General features: G+C 31.6%; 2 protein-coding genes across 2 annotated transcripts; one reads left to right on the top strand and one right to left on the bottom strand.

Annotated features, from left to right (window-relative positions):
• Positions 1 to 6011: 6011 nt before the first annotated feature.
• LOC18035150 (probable calcium-binding protein CML48) lies at positions 6012 to 8439 on the bottom strand. The gene is made up of 5 exons (XM_006424171.2): positions 7659 to 8439; positions 7323 to 7369; positions 6670 to 6848; positions 6540 to 6558; positions 6012 to 6254 (listed from the first exon to the last, which is right to left on the bottom strand). The coding sequence occupies exons 1-5, from the start codon at positions 8050 to 8052 to the stop codon at positions 6144 to 6146; spliced, it is 750 nt and encodes a 249-aa protein (XP_006424234.1). The 5' UTR covers positions 8053 to 8439; the 3' UTR covers positions 6012 to 6143.
• Positions 8440 to 10301: 1862 nt separating this feature from the next.
• Positions 10302 to 12540, top strand: LOC18034636 (DNA polymerase epsilon subunit 3). Its single transcript, XM_006424167.2, has 3 exons — positions 10302 to 10660; positions 10928 to 11046; positions 12147 to 12540. Exons 1-3 carry the CDS (start codon positions 10485 to 10487, stop codon positions 12281 to 12283), a joined length of 432 nt encoding a protein of 143 aa, XP_006424230.1. The 5' UTR covers positions 10302 to 10484; the 3' UTR covers positions 12284 to 12540.
• The last annotated feature ends 197 nt before the right edge of the window (positions 12541 to 12737 follow it).

Raw genomic sequence — 12737 nt, 5'->3', positions numbered from 1 at the left:
TTTAACACTTCTTCATGTCAAAGTTAGGTGAGCCATCAAATTTGAAGCCACCTTATTTTTGACATTTTTTTTAATCACATTTTCTACAATCTCCACCATGATTAAAAAAAAATTAATAGCCACTGCTACAAAATATTGTCTTCACCAACAATCATAATTCTTAACATAAAGAATTATCATACTCTACCATAAAGAGTATACCACTTAAAATCAATCATTTTAAAATTTTTCTTGACACATGTCGAAATATTTTGCTGAAATTTATGGTGTAAATTCCATGTTGGCTTTCCTGGAAGTTCGTCAACCATCGACATAAATTTCACCACACACCTTGCATCAATGCCAATCATGCCTTTTGTGCAAATTTTGTGGACCTCGCTAATAGTAACATGTTCTCTTTCATGGCAACTTGGAGATCTACATACCAAAAAAGCTAACCCAGTTTCTTATAAAAAGAAGCTCACCATTTGCAAAAATATCAGTATCTCCTTTACTGATTCTAGAGCAATTTTTCGAGCCCGCTCCACTTTCTTGACAATTTCCTTAAGGTGCCAAATTGCTCACGCCTACAAATTTTTGTGGATACTAGATTGGATACATATTTGACTTGAATTCTCCACAAGTCAAAAAAATCATTCTTCCATTAATTTTTCAACAGCATCAAACTCCACCAAGTTTGAAAAACACTAGCTACTGACATATATGCTTTACAGATCAGTATTTGCTCTTCACCACGAACATTTTGGATTGGTTCCCATTGCTTCATGTGAACAGTACCGTATACATGAACAGTACCATACGCATGAATAGTACCGTATACCCCAAGTACGAACCGTTGGCTCTGATACCACTGTTAGGAAATTGAGCTTCCTCCCAAAATCACTCCAAGAAATTTGTCAACATTCAATAGCCACCATTCAACATTCAAAATAGTCACCATTCAACACTTCTTCATGTCAAAGTTACGTGAGCCATCAAATTTGAAGCCACCTTATTTTTGACATTTTTTTAATCACATTTTCAACAGATAATTTAATGTTTTGTCTGCGATGAGGCAAATTAATGAACTACTGGAGATTACATTATTACAGAAAAACAAAAAATCACTGCTTCCTAATTAAAAATATTGGACTCAAGAGACAAACATGGAATTTGAAAGAGAAGAATGAAATATTAAGCCGCAGAGAGAAAAAAAAATATTGCTGATAAATATAACAGCAGTATGTTCCCTTCCAAATTTAAAAAATGGAAAATATTGAGATGAATTATGGTCGCACTTGCTTCTCAGAGAAGAGAGGAATCCTGTCTTACAGTCATACTCGCCATTTCTCAAAAATACAAACAAATTCAGTCCTACATAAGTAATTGAACTCTTTACAATGAAGGAATCAAGGTATTAAATCAATCATATGGCACAATAAATGGAATGCCCCTACTCACGAATGATTCACGAGTCAGCGTGGCTGAGCCAGTATACTCTGGATCCTTCTCCTTCAATTTTTCAGTCAAACAGTTTGCATAATTTAGATCAAATGCATGATCATGAAAGGAGGCTGGTTTATTTATTTTGGAGTGTGTGCAGGTTCAAATAGAAATTGATGATGACAGATTAAACTATCATAATAACATGATGTTTTGCGATTCATTGATCGATTATAATTTTAAGGCAAGTAGCCCAGAAAAACTAAAGATAAACTATTGGTATTAATGGAATGCGAATTACTCTTTTAAGATTACTCCGTTTTCCTAAGAAGATATCAGCTAGCCACACTGAGAGGATTGACATGTATATTGAAACCATCCTGCCAAGATAAAACAGGCATAATCCGAAAAGCTAGTTGTCAATGGCACGACAAAGGAGAGTTGACCAACGCAACTCCACAAATCAGCAAATTCTTTTGGCCCTGTAACAGTAGATTGAGGCTAACATCAATTCATCTCCTTGGAGGGTTATGATACCAACAAAGTAAAGCAAAAAACCAGAAAGCCAAATTGAAAACTAAACCAGTGGGCATCTGTAAGTTAACGATGTGCTCAGCCCTGCCAATCACCACCTACCATGAATTTTGTACGGAAGAAACTCACATAAATAAAGAAATATCTTAATTCTATTTCTAACATTCTTTAGGGGGTGTTTGGTACCCTCATTACAGGCGCGTTTGATACATGGGGTTGCATTGCATTTGCTGTAAATGCAGCACCTTGCCGCATTAACTTCTTTTTTTTTTTTTTTTTTTTTTAACTTTATAATAATAATAAATAAACATAATTTTTTTAATAAAATAAAATAAAATAAAATATTTTATTTTATTTTTACATTATAATTATTAATATAAATTAATAAATTAATAATTTATTATTCAATAATATTATATTATATTTTAATTTTTTATATTAAAGATATAGTTATATAATGTATTATTTAATTATATTATAATAATTAGTATATAAAATTGACTGATCTTTTATAAGTTAATATAACTAATAATAAATACTTAAATAATAAATAAAAATATAACATAATATTATATTATTTAGTTATATATAGTAATTAATATATAAAATTTGATTATTATTCAACAATTTAATATAACTAATAATAAATATTTAAATTTGAATAATAATTGAAAATTAATAATATAAATAATTACCGGATAATTTAGCACAATTTATTTTGTTAGTGACAACAATTATATCACTTTATTATTTTGTAATTATCTTTTGGTATATATAAAATTTTATTCTATCATCTTAAGATGATTTTTGAACTAATCTTGTAGATTTAAATATTTATTTATGTTTTTTATATTATTTAGAGATTATTTGATTAAATTATTTGTTTCGATTTTTATTTCACAGGTTATATATTTAGAAAATACTGAAAAATAAATGTTATATTTCCAAAAATTTAAGAATATAAACTTTGATCCTTATGAAAAATTATGACATTTTTTAACACTTTTATTAAAAAAGTTAAATTTCTAAAATTTAAGATTTTTATATTTAATATTTTTTAAGTACTAATCAATATTACTTTCTAAATATATAATTTAAATTAATCACAAATAAATTGATAGAGTACAGTGTGCCAAACGCACCCTTAATGCATACCTACAAGTTATAAATTAATTAATTAGTAACCCAATAACAAAATATTGTAGTCATAATTTGCTAGCTATTAACTCCCTTTATTACAAGGAATCGATGCTAAAATGGGCAAGTGCTGCGCATATCACATTGAATTCTTAATCTGATTCTCACGTCTTACAAGTGAACACACAATCTCTCTAGAAAAAAAAAAATTACAAACCTAAATTGTGTGACGGTCATACACAGCCAGTATAGTAGTGGGTAAACAATATAAATGATTTGTTTATGAAAATGTATTTATCTATAACAAACGATACTAGTGTTATTGCTTTCTATATAATAAGTGATTATCATCAAAAACATCATTCAATAATCACAAATAAATGTTTTTGTTATTTTCTCGTGTGCGATATTAGAGAAAACTAAGTAACAATATATAATGTGAAGGAAGCTCAATTGTGCACGAAACCAAACTGAGTATACCAATGTTATACCCATGCTCGGTTATGGATCTACAAAAACAATTAAAAATGACAAAAACGAGAAAACAAGTAAGTTGATACAATGATCACACAACTTTATTCAAGTGCATTCATCTAACAAGAACGAACACCACCTTCATGTTCAAATTCGTCAGATTATGATAATTTTCCTTATTCACAAAGCATATGAACTCCTTTCTAAGTTTAGTAGACAATTGATTAATCATGTAATTTATAATTCATTTATACATGAATTAAATGATATATAGTTTTAAATAGTTTCACTTAGTCATGGAACTTTCTGCTATTTCATAAAATTTTCCTTTCCAGTAAAGGAAAGTTTGTAATTTATCAAAATTCGCTGACTAACATGTTAAAAACATGCGACTATTTTACTCACAAAAATGCTTTCAACATCTATTTTTATTTTTTTTGTCTTAAAAAAGATCTATTATTTTTTTAAAAATAAAATAGTTTTTAAATACCTAATAAAATTATTGTTAAGATAATGGTATTAATAAAGAATAAATTTTTTTATTGTACGAGTAGTTCGGCTGCCAAAAAAAAGAAAAAGGAAAAAAATTGCTAGTAGTGATGACTGACGAGGATGTGCTTAAAGTGGATGCATATCGAAAAGCAATTTGTAGTGTCGAAATCTTATTACATTCTTTTTTTTTTAAAGCTAAACATTAACACTTGGTAAAGCCTTTTCGGTTGTATACTGAACATGCTGAATGCTCTTTTGATCCTTAAGGGTTTACACCAAGTGCTCAGTTGATTCTCATATTTTTTAAAATGAATCAAAAATATATTTTTAAAAACCAAAATAGAAAAGTGATTGTTTTATGACATAATGAGTTTCTCTCTGACAGTTTTAACATGATGGGATAATATGGCACAATAGAATCTCTATAAAATAATAGTTTTTGGATTATTGAAAAAACTATTAATTTAATGAATATTAACATATTGATAAATTAATAATAATTTATTATTTTATAAAGATAATATCACATTCATAATAAGAATCTTTATGAAAAAAGAGCGAGGTAGTATAATTAGATAATATAGTGATTTTATTAAGTTGCATGATATGATTTTGATTTAATCTTGATCGAGTAAAGCAATCCCTTGATAATCCTTAAATATTTAAGAAAAAGTTGAAGATGATAGTTCTACTATGAGCCTCTCCCATGTAAATAAGTTCTCAAAACAATAGTAGCATTGAATAATTTCTTGTTGCAAAGTGACAGTTATATGATAAAAGTCTCATATACATATCATATGTATTTAATTGTAAATTAGTTAATTATTAATTTATGCATTAATTAGCAGAATATTAGGTTGTTAAATTAATTATAATTGAAAGCAATATGTGAATAAAATCTTAATATCAACACCTTCTTCGTTAAATATAAATTTAATCGAATAGTTTAGTAAAAACTTTAAAGAAAAAAAAAATTTAATGAAATTATATAAAGTCGATTGTCAATCGTATGACACAGTCATTGATAAGTGTGGCTGGACTGAACTTCACAAGCATCCCACGTTTGCATATTTTATAAAACAGACCAAAACTGAGTGTAACAAAAATGATATGACGACAAATAAACGAAATGTGTGTGTGTGTTTTTTAATGATAATTATATGCTTGCTATATCTTTTATATTACATTGTAACGAGCAAGTGAAGCTCTTATCACACCGGCTTGCTTTCCAATTTTCATTATTGTTCCACAATTATGCTATCGTGAAGTAGTAGTTAAACAATTTACATGATTTATTTATGAGAGTGTATTTGCTGAGGAAAAATTATATAAAACTAATGCCCGATTCATTTAATATAAAAAGTAATTATCGACACAAATCTCATCCAATCCAAGTAAATACTAATGAATGGCTCTATATTATTTTTATTTTTTTATACGAGATATTGGAGAAAACCAATCGGTTGTAACTCTTCTTCAAAGGACCTCTACTTGCCTTCGCTCCGTTGTGCTAGTGAAGGGAAGCATGTAGGAGAAATGGTTAGAAGTAGCATGTAATTTTAAGCAAAGCTTGTCAATCTTTGAAGAGTAACACTGGAACTGGAGCAAGCTGAACTAAATTGACATACTCACAGTTCATCAAATTAGTTAAATAAGACAGTGAGATCAAGTAGTTTTAGCGTTAATAATTTATATTTTGCGTGGGTTGAGGCAAATTAAAAAAGGGGATTTTATTATTTGGTGAAGCAATGGAAATCACTTCTTGCTAAATAAAAAGTAAAATAATGAAACCAAGAAGAGAATGAAATTTGAAAGAGAAGGAACGAATTATTAAGTGAAAAAGAAAAAACTAAAAAAACACTTTTCATTTTTTTGTAGATTAAAATAACAACAGTATGTTTCCTTTCAGATTTTTAAAAATGAAAAATGGGAAGAATTATTGTCGTACTCGCTTCTCACAAAAGAGGGAATCCCATATCACATTCATACCTACCATTTCTCAATATACAACTTCAAACCCAGATAAGTATTTGAACTTTAACAATAAAGAAATCAACATTGCAAGGCTAATTGTACAAATTAAATCAATCATATGACACAATAAATGGAATGACTATACTCATGAATGATTCATAGGTAAGCGTGGCTGACCCAGTATACCGTGGATCCTTCTCCTTGAATTTTTCAGTCAAACCCTGAAATCACAATAAGTTTGCATAATGAGATCAAATGCATGAATATGAAAGGAGGGGAGTTGGACTTGTTAAACAGAGAATGTTTATTAGGTTCCAAATAGAAAAACTGAGTTTATCTTTCATAGGCGTCTATGCACATTGGCATAGCAAATTAGATTTACAAACTGCCATCATAACATGAACTTTGGCGATTGATTGACCCAATTATAATTTATTTGAAGTGGTCAGTAACAGCTATTCTAACGTAGCTTCAAAGCCAGAAATAGTAGGAATTTGTGGACTCACCTTTACAACCATTCCACATCTGCACATCAAATTAAACAGAACAACATGAATATAGCACATCAAAATTCTCAAAAAACTGAAAACGAATAAACAAAAATAACTATTGATATTAATGGAAGAGGCGCCTTACTCAACAAAACTGTCGAAACTGAGTCCAAGCTTCCGGCTTCCACTTCTATTATCATACTTGTCCATCAAAAGCTGGAGAACTGAAGGTGGGACTGCATACCCAATGCTGTAGAGAGCATCCCTCAATTCCATCAGATCAATTTTCCCACTTCTGTCTCGATCATATCTCTCAAATATAGCCTACAAGAGCAAATTTCATAAGCACAAACAAAATGTACAGTACCACACATCATATAAACAAAATTTGCATATTGGAAAAACATTAGATAGTCACGGCAGTGAATAAAACTCATTGCTCAGGCGGGAATTCACTTCATCAAACTTATGTTGAACAAGTGACAAAAATGAATTTCAGAAACTCTGCCTTAGCAAAAAGCTCGGTAGTGTTTTCAAGAAGACAAACATCAACATCTTTAACAGAATGCAAATTACTTCTTTCTATTTTACTCAACCTTCAAAAGATTCCAACCAGCCACACAGAGAGGATTGACACATTGAAACCATCATGCCAACATAAAACAGGCATAGCCGGAAAAGCTAGTTGTTAAAGGCATGACAAAAGAGAGTTGCATGAAAAAAATTTGGAATATAACTTTTCATCAATTACTTGGAAGGATTCTGAAAATTCAAAGAATAATCAGTAAGGATACTTACGCGCCATTGACCAAGGCAACTCCACAAATCAGCAAATTCTTTAGGCCCTGCAACAGTAGATTTAGGCTAACATCAATTCATCTTCATGGAGAGTTAAAGATACCAACAAAGTAAAGCAAAAAGCCAAAAAGCCAATTTGATACAGAAGTCAAAACCATTGGCATAGAAATGAAAAATTGTAATCTAAAATATGAAAGTCACCTATTCAATTTGCGATCCAAAAACCCATCTCAATAATTGTATTAATTAGTTAAATTCACAAAAAAAGGAAATCTCATTCTAACCAAATATGAACTTAAATTTTTTTTTCCCCTTAAAGGGCATCTAAAAACTTACCAATTCTCAAGGAATCATGAGGATTCTTGAAAAGAAACATGAGCAATCTAATAGTACTGAGACTAAACCTCTGGTACCCAGAAGAAAGTGCTTGCTGCAACTCATTCTCATCAATAAACCCACTTCTATCTCTATCAACCATTTCAAAGCTCCTTATCACATCTGGGTGGGTCCCCGGCGGAAACGCGGAGTGCCCATACGCCGAAAACTGCCCGTGACTCGGCGCGGGGTACGGCTGCTGCTGCGACGGCGGCGGAGGCGGAGGAGGCTGGGCATAATAGCTTTGAGCCGAAGATGAGTTATTGTAAGAGGAGTTGTTGTGGGTCTCCGGCAGAGAAGGCGCAGAGGGCGCGTAGGATTGAGATGAAGAGTAGGATCCGCTGTAATTTGACATTCGATGATGATGATGGTGATTATGATTTGTGATTTGGTACCGGATTTTTTAATAATTTACTTACAAAAATTAAAACGTCAACGCTATGAGCAGAGCAGAACAAGATCACAAACGTGAGAAGTGAGAGAGACTTCTGGAATTCCTGAAGGAACGTGATGGATGAAATTCGAAACTATTTAAATTTTTTCAAATTATGATTGTTGGCGGTGGTGGCTTGTCGTTTTAAAAACGTAATTAGATTTGCTGTACATCGTTGAAAGAGTTCGGTAACCGGCTGCGATGGGAAGATGGACGGTTAAGATATTTTTTTCAGTCATTTTTTTATGAGAACGTGCGTGGTCAGCTTAATTGCGTAAGCGCGTGCCTGAAATTTTACTTTCGTCTGATCATTATTATCACAAGGAAGGTTATGGCTTTCTCGCTTTGCTTCAGAAACTTAAATTACGGGTGTTAATTCAAGAAATTTTATTTGATTTAGAACTTTTTTTTAAATATTCACTTGAATTTATTTTAAACTTAAAAACTCATATTTGATTAGTTATTTAAATTTTATAAAAAATATAAATTATTTATTTTAAATGCATATAAATATCCTTATTTTAGGTAATTTTTATAAAATATTTAAAAAACAAAATGACGTGGCTATTGAGATTTGAATTAAAATTCTAAAATTATCAAATAATACATTTATCACTAAACTATAAATCTTTTACTATATAAAAAAAAAATATCTAAATTCTTTTTATTTAACTACAAAATTATTAAATAACATTTTTATCACTAAACTACAAATCGTTTATTAAATAACATTTGTGATTTCTCGTCATTTGTTATTTATGTTTGGACCAAAATGATACTTTCCCACGAGCATTCCGCGCGAACCTGAAAGACGGCACCATTTTATGAGCACGATATCACACTCACAGGCATTTAGCACGCTCAAGTTCCAAAGCATTAACCCACCAAAGCCTCATCCACACCAAGCAGCAGCAGCAGCAGCTCTACGCCGCCGAGCACCATCGCCATAGGCACCAAAACAAAGGCACACATGGTGCCTATCGAACCAGTATCATCTTCAAATGGTTTAAATCAACATATCATTCTCCATTGACTCAAACCAACACAACAAACAACTAAACTTTGTTTTTACAGTTAATTTATTAAAAAAAAAAAAAAACTAAAGCCTAAGACAATTTCATCGAGCACGTGCAGTAGTTATAACTTGTCAATAAAATTTCATTTGATTTTTGTCCTCTTAACAACCTATAATTAACTCGTTTGGATTTGGATTTGAAATGAGGGGTATTTTCGTCCAAAATACCTTTTGGAGGGTGAGTCTTTTAATTTTAATTGAATTGGAGGATGTTGTTTTTGTTCATTACTTAAAACGACACCGTCCATTTTAGGGAGATGTGGGAGCCTGTAGGGGTGACAATGTAGGTTAAGATTTGTTTATTCCATTCGAATCGATTTGCTAATTAAATAAATTGAATCCAGGTTTGAGGACATTGATTTATTTATTTAGAATTCATTTAATAAATGAGTTATAAACAAATCGAATATGATCTATATTTGCTTAAAATTTGTTTAATTAAATCACTTATTTATACTAGAATTATTTGTTGCTTGATAGTCTCTTCCCATGGTTTGTATATAATGCTCACTTTCAATTGTTGTTTTTTTTTATATATTTGGTATATTGGAGCTTTTCGTTTCAAGCCGTAGAATTTTTTTTTTTACTTATTTATACTTAAATATGTATGTAAAAATTTTAAAATTTGAATACTAATGTGGTAATTTTAAATGATAATAAGTTTGTATTTTATATGATGCTAAATTTGTAGTCTTTTTATATTTTATTTTGCCTAATTTTTGCTTATTAATCATAATTTTTGTAAAAGAATTCATATTCAATTTGCTTCCTTATAGGATAAACGAATTGTAAACGAATCCAAATTCGATTCGATTCATTTATTAATTCTACTAAATGAATTAAACAAATTGAATAAACAAATCGAATCGAGATTAATAAAATTTTGATCCAATTCGTTTACGATTTAAATGTAATTTATTTATTCATTTTGCCACCCCTAGCCACGGGTGAGACTATAAAATATTTTAGACAGCACTCCGAGTTCGTGTCAATCTCACCGTAAGAGTACCACGGCCACATTGTATTATATAATTGGTTTACAATTTCTGTATCATTCGCAAAGTTATAAAATTGTGTTATGTGTTTATCATATGACGGACTCACGGACATACGATGCCACCCAATGGGGCCGCCCTAAGTTTTGCCCAGAATGCAAGGCCCAAGGAACGGTAACAGTAATGGCGGGAAACAAGACCTAGAAACGATCGCAAATTATATATATAATCCCCAAATCCCAAAATTTTCTTTGTGACAGAGGAAAAATAAATCAAATCAGCAAATGGAAACAGAGAAAGTAGTACCGGAAGCAGAAGAGCTGCCGAAGACTATCGTGCGCCGTGTGGTGAAGGATAAGCTGCACAATTGCTCTCCCGATACCGACATCTCCGTTCACAAAGACGCGCTCCTTGCTTTCTGCGAAAGCGCCCGCATCTTCATCCATTACCTCTCCGCCACGTAAGCTGAACCCCCACCTAATCAATTTTCGTTATTTATGGTTTTAATTGTTTTGAATTCAGAATTTTTTTAAGCAAATTTGATAACTTTTCTTTGAAAAGGTTGAATTTTGGGAAAAATCTTCGAAGTGGGTATCAACTAAATTAAATTAAAATATTCTGTGGAAGCTCACATTTGGATTCGAAACAAGTTGTTTAGTAAGGGTGCGTTTGGTTTGCAAAGAGTATTATGCTAGCTCATATCAAAGTGTTTCATGATAATTTGCAGGGCTAATGACATATGCAAGGAGTCAAAGAGGCAAACGATTAACGCTGAGGATGTGTTAAAAGCAATTGAAGAAATTGACTTTACTGAGTTTGTAGACCCTCTTAGAGACTCCCTTGATGGTCAGTTAACTTTCAGAAACTGGATTTTCATTTTTTGCTGTAATTTTCCTGCTTTTTATTTTAAAAGAAGGAATGCTTAGTACTTTTTGATCTAGTTCATTGTCTGGTTATGGATGAAAAGACTTTTTGATCTAACTAATGACTGAAATTTTTAATTGAGCAGCTTGTGAAGTATCTTTGAGTTAGTCAAATATAAAAGATTGGTAGGGACTAATAGCTTTAATATATTTTTGTTACGAAATAGTCACAGTGATCACCCTCAACACCTGTCAAGGGTACACCTGTATCAGGAGCAAAATAACTTTTAGTCTGATGGGAAATTAGTTTTGCAATGTATTACTTAGTCATGCCAGTTTATCAACGGAAACATGATAAGCAATATGGTGTCTTTTCAGCAAAACAAATTGTCTCCCAAAAGGTGGTTGCTTCAAATCCTCTTTTCTTTTTTCGAGGAAGCCATGTAAGACGAATCATTTGTCACTGCATCATATTGGAATGGTACACCTTGTATCTTTCTAGTGTCTTTCTGCTTGTTCAAGCAAAAACTTTTCAGCTGATGCTATACCTCTCTTGCTTAAGATATATATCAGTTACGCGTGTTATCTCTTGTATGTTGATACTTTGCAATAGGAACATGTATTTTGAACCATTTGACCTTTCAACTACATGACCCTTATAACAAGCACTAATTGAACAACATGCGTATTTTGAAATGCTTCCCTCTGTGTTAACATTTGGACTATTTTGAATGAGGGAAATGTGCTTGTCTACGTTTGCACAGTGAGGGCTGATTACCTTGCTAACCTTTTGTTTCTGCCATAAACCAATCTTAGGATGCTTTATTTAACCTGCAAACAGCATGTTGTGATACCATTGGATTTTTATAGCTGAGGCCTGCTGCAACCTCTAATGATCTCCAATCCCACCTAATAGAGCTACTCAACTGTTTTAATCTTGTTAATGGTGGGATGATGCATGCCCGAAATTGAGTTTGAGTTTGAGTGTGAATATGCTCGGAATCAACTCTTTATTTGTAACAATTGACTGAACTTCTTTTTCCCCTGTTTTGAGTGATTGATGGATCCTTGGTTTCCATTCAGAATTTAGGCAGAAGAATGCTGGAAAGAGAGCCGGAACATCGAAGTCAAAAGAAGAGAAAAAGAAACAGAAAGTAGAAGGTGAGGCATCAAAGAAAAGTTGTGGTAAAACTGAAAAAGATAAAAAGAATGAAGAGTAGGATGATGCTGGTGGAAAGGAGTGAGCAAGAACATTATTATCTACATTCCAAGAAAACTGAGTGTAGAATACTAATCAAGACGAAATCTCTATAAGATGTAATCTCTATTGTAGGTTGATCTTGTAAGATTAAACAAGCATCAATTTTTCTATTTGCTGCAGAGGTGGCTAAAGAGAGGCCATTTGTCTTAGACACTGAATTGCGCCTGTAAAATTTTACATTTTTTCTTTACGAGATACTACAATATTTTTTGTTTATCTCAACATTCTAGTCATTTTGCTGGATGTATCCATGAAGATCAGTCAAGTTACTTGGATAACGTGCATTGTCCATAGTCGGTGGAGAGTGTTAGCTTGAATTCTGTATGGATCAGCAACTGCCTACAGATGCCGGTTGCTGGTACATTAACTAACATTTTTCAAGAGTTTAGCTAATTCATTTACTAACTCCTCCC

This window comes from Citrus clementina, unplaced genomic scaffold (assembly GCF_000493195.1).
Source record: "Citrus clementina cultivar Clemenules unplaced genomic scaffold, Citrus_clementina_v1.0 scaffold_8, whole genome shotgun sequence".
In the NCBI taxonomy this organism is placed as follows: Eukaryota; Viridiplantae; Streptophyta; class Magnoliopsida; order Sapindales; family Rutaceae; genus Citrus; species Citrus x clementina.
The sequence above is the reverse complement of the archived record's forward strand: the minus strand, read 5'-3'. Positions and strand labels throughout refer to the sequence as shown.

Coding starts and splice junctions, on each gene's coding strand:
- LOC18034636 (XM_006424167.2), top strand. CDS start 10,485: ATGGAAACAGAGAAAGTAGTACCGGAAGCAGAAGAGCTGCCGAAGACT. Junction 10,661..10,927: donor ATCCATTACCTCTCCGCCAC/GTAAGCTGAACC, acceptor GATAATTTGCAG/GGCTAATGACATATGCAAGG. Junction 11,047..12,146: donor TCTTAGAGACTCCCTTGATG/GTCAGTTAACTT, acceptor GTTTCCATTCAG/AATTTAGGCAGAAGAATGCT.
- LOC18035150 (XM_006424171.2), bottom strand. CDS start 8,052: ATGTCAAATTACAGCGGATCCTACTCTTCATCTCAATCCTACGCGCCC. Junction 7,370..7,658: donor TCATGATTCCTTGAGAATTG/GTAAGTTTTTAG, acceptor CTACTGTTGCAG/GGCCTAAAGAATTTGCTGAT. Junction 6,849..7,322: donor GTTGCCTTGGTCAATGGCGC/GTAAGTATCCTT, acceptor TTGCTCTTGTAG/GCTATATTTGAGAGATATGA.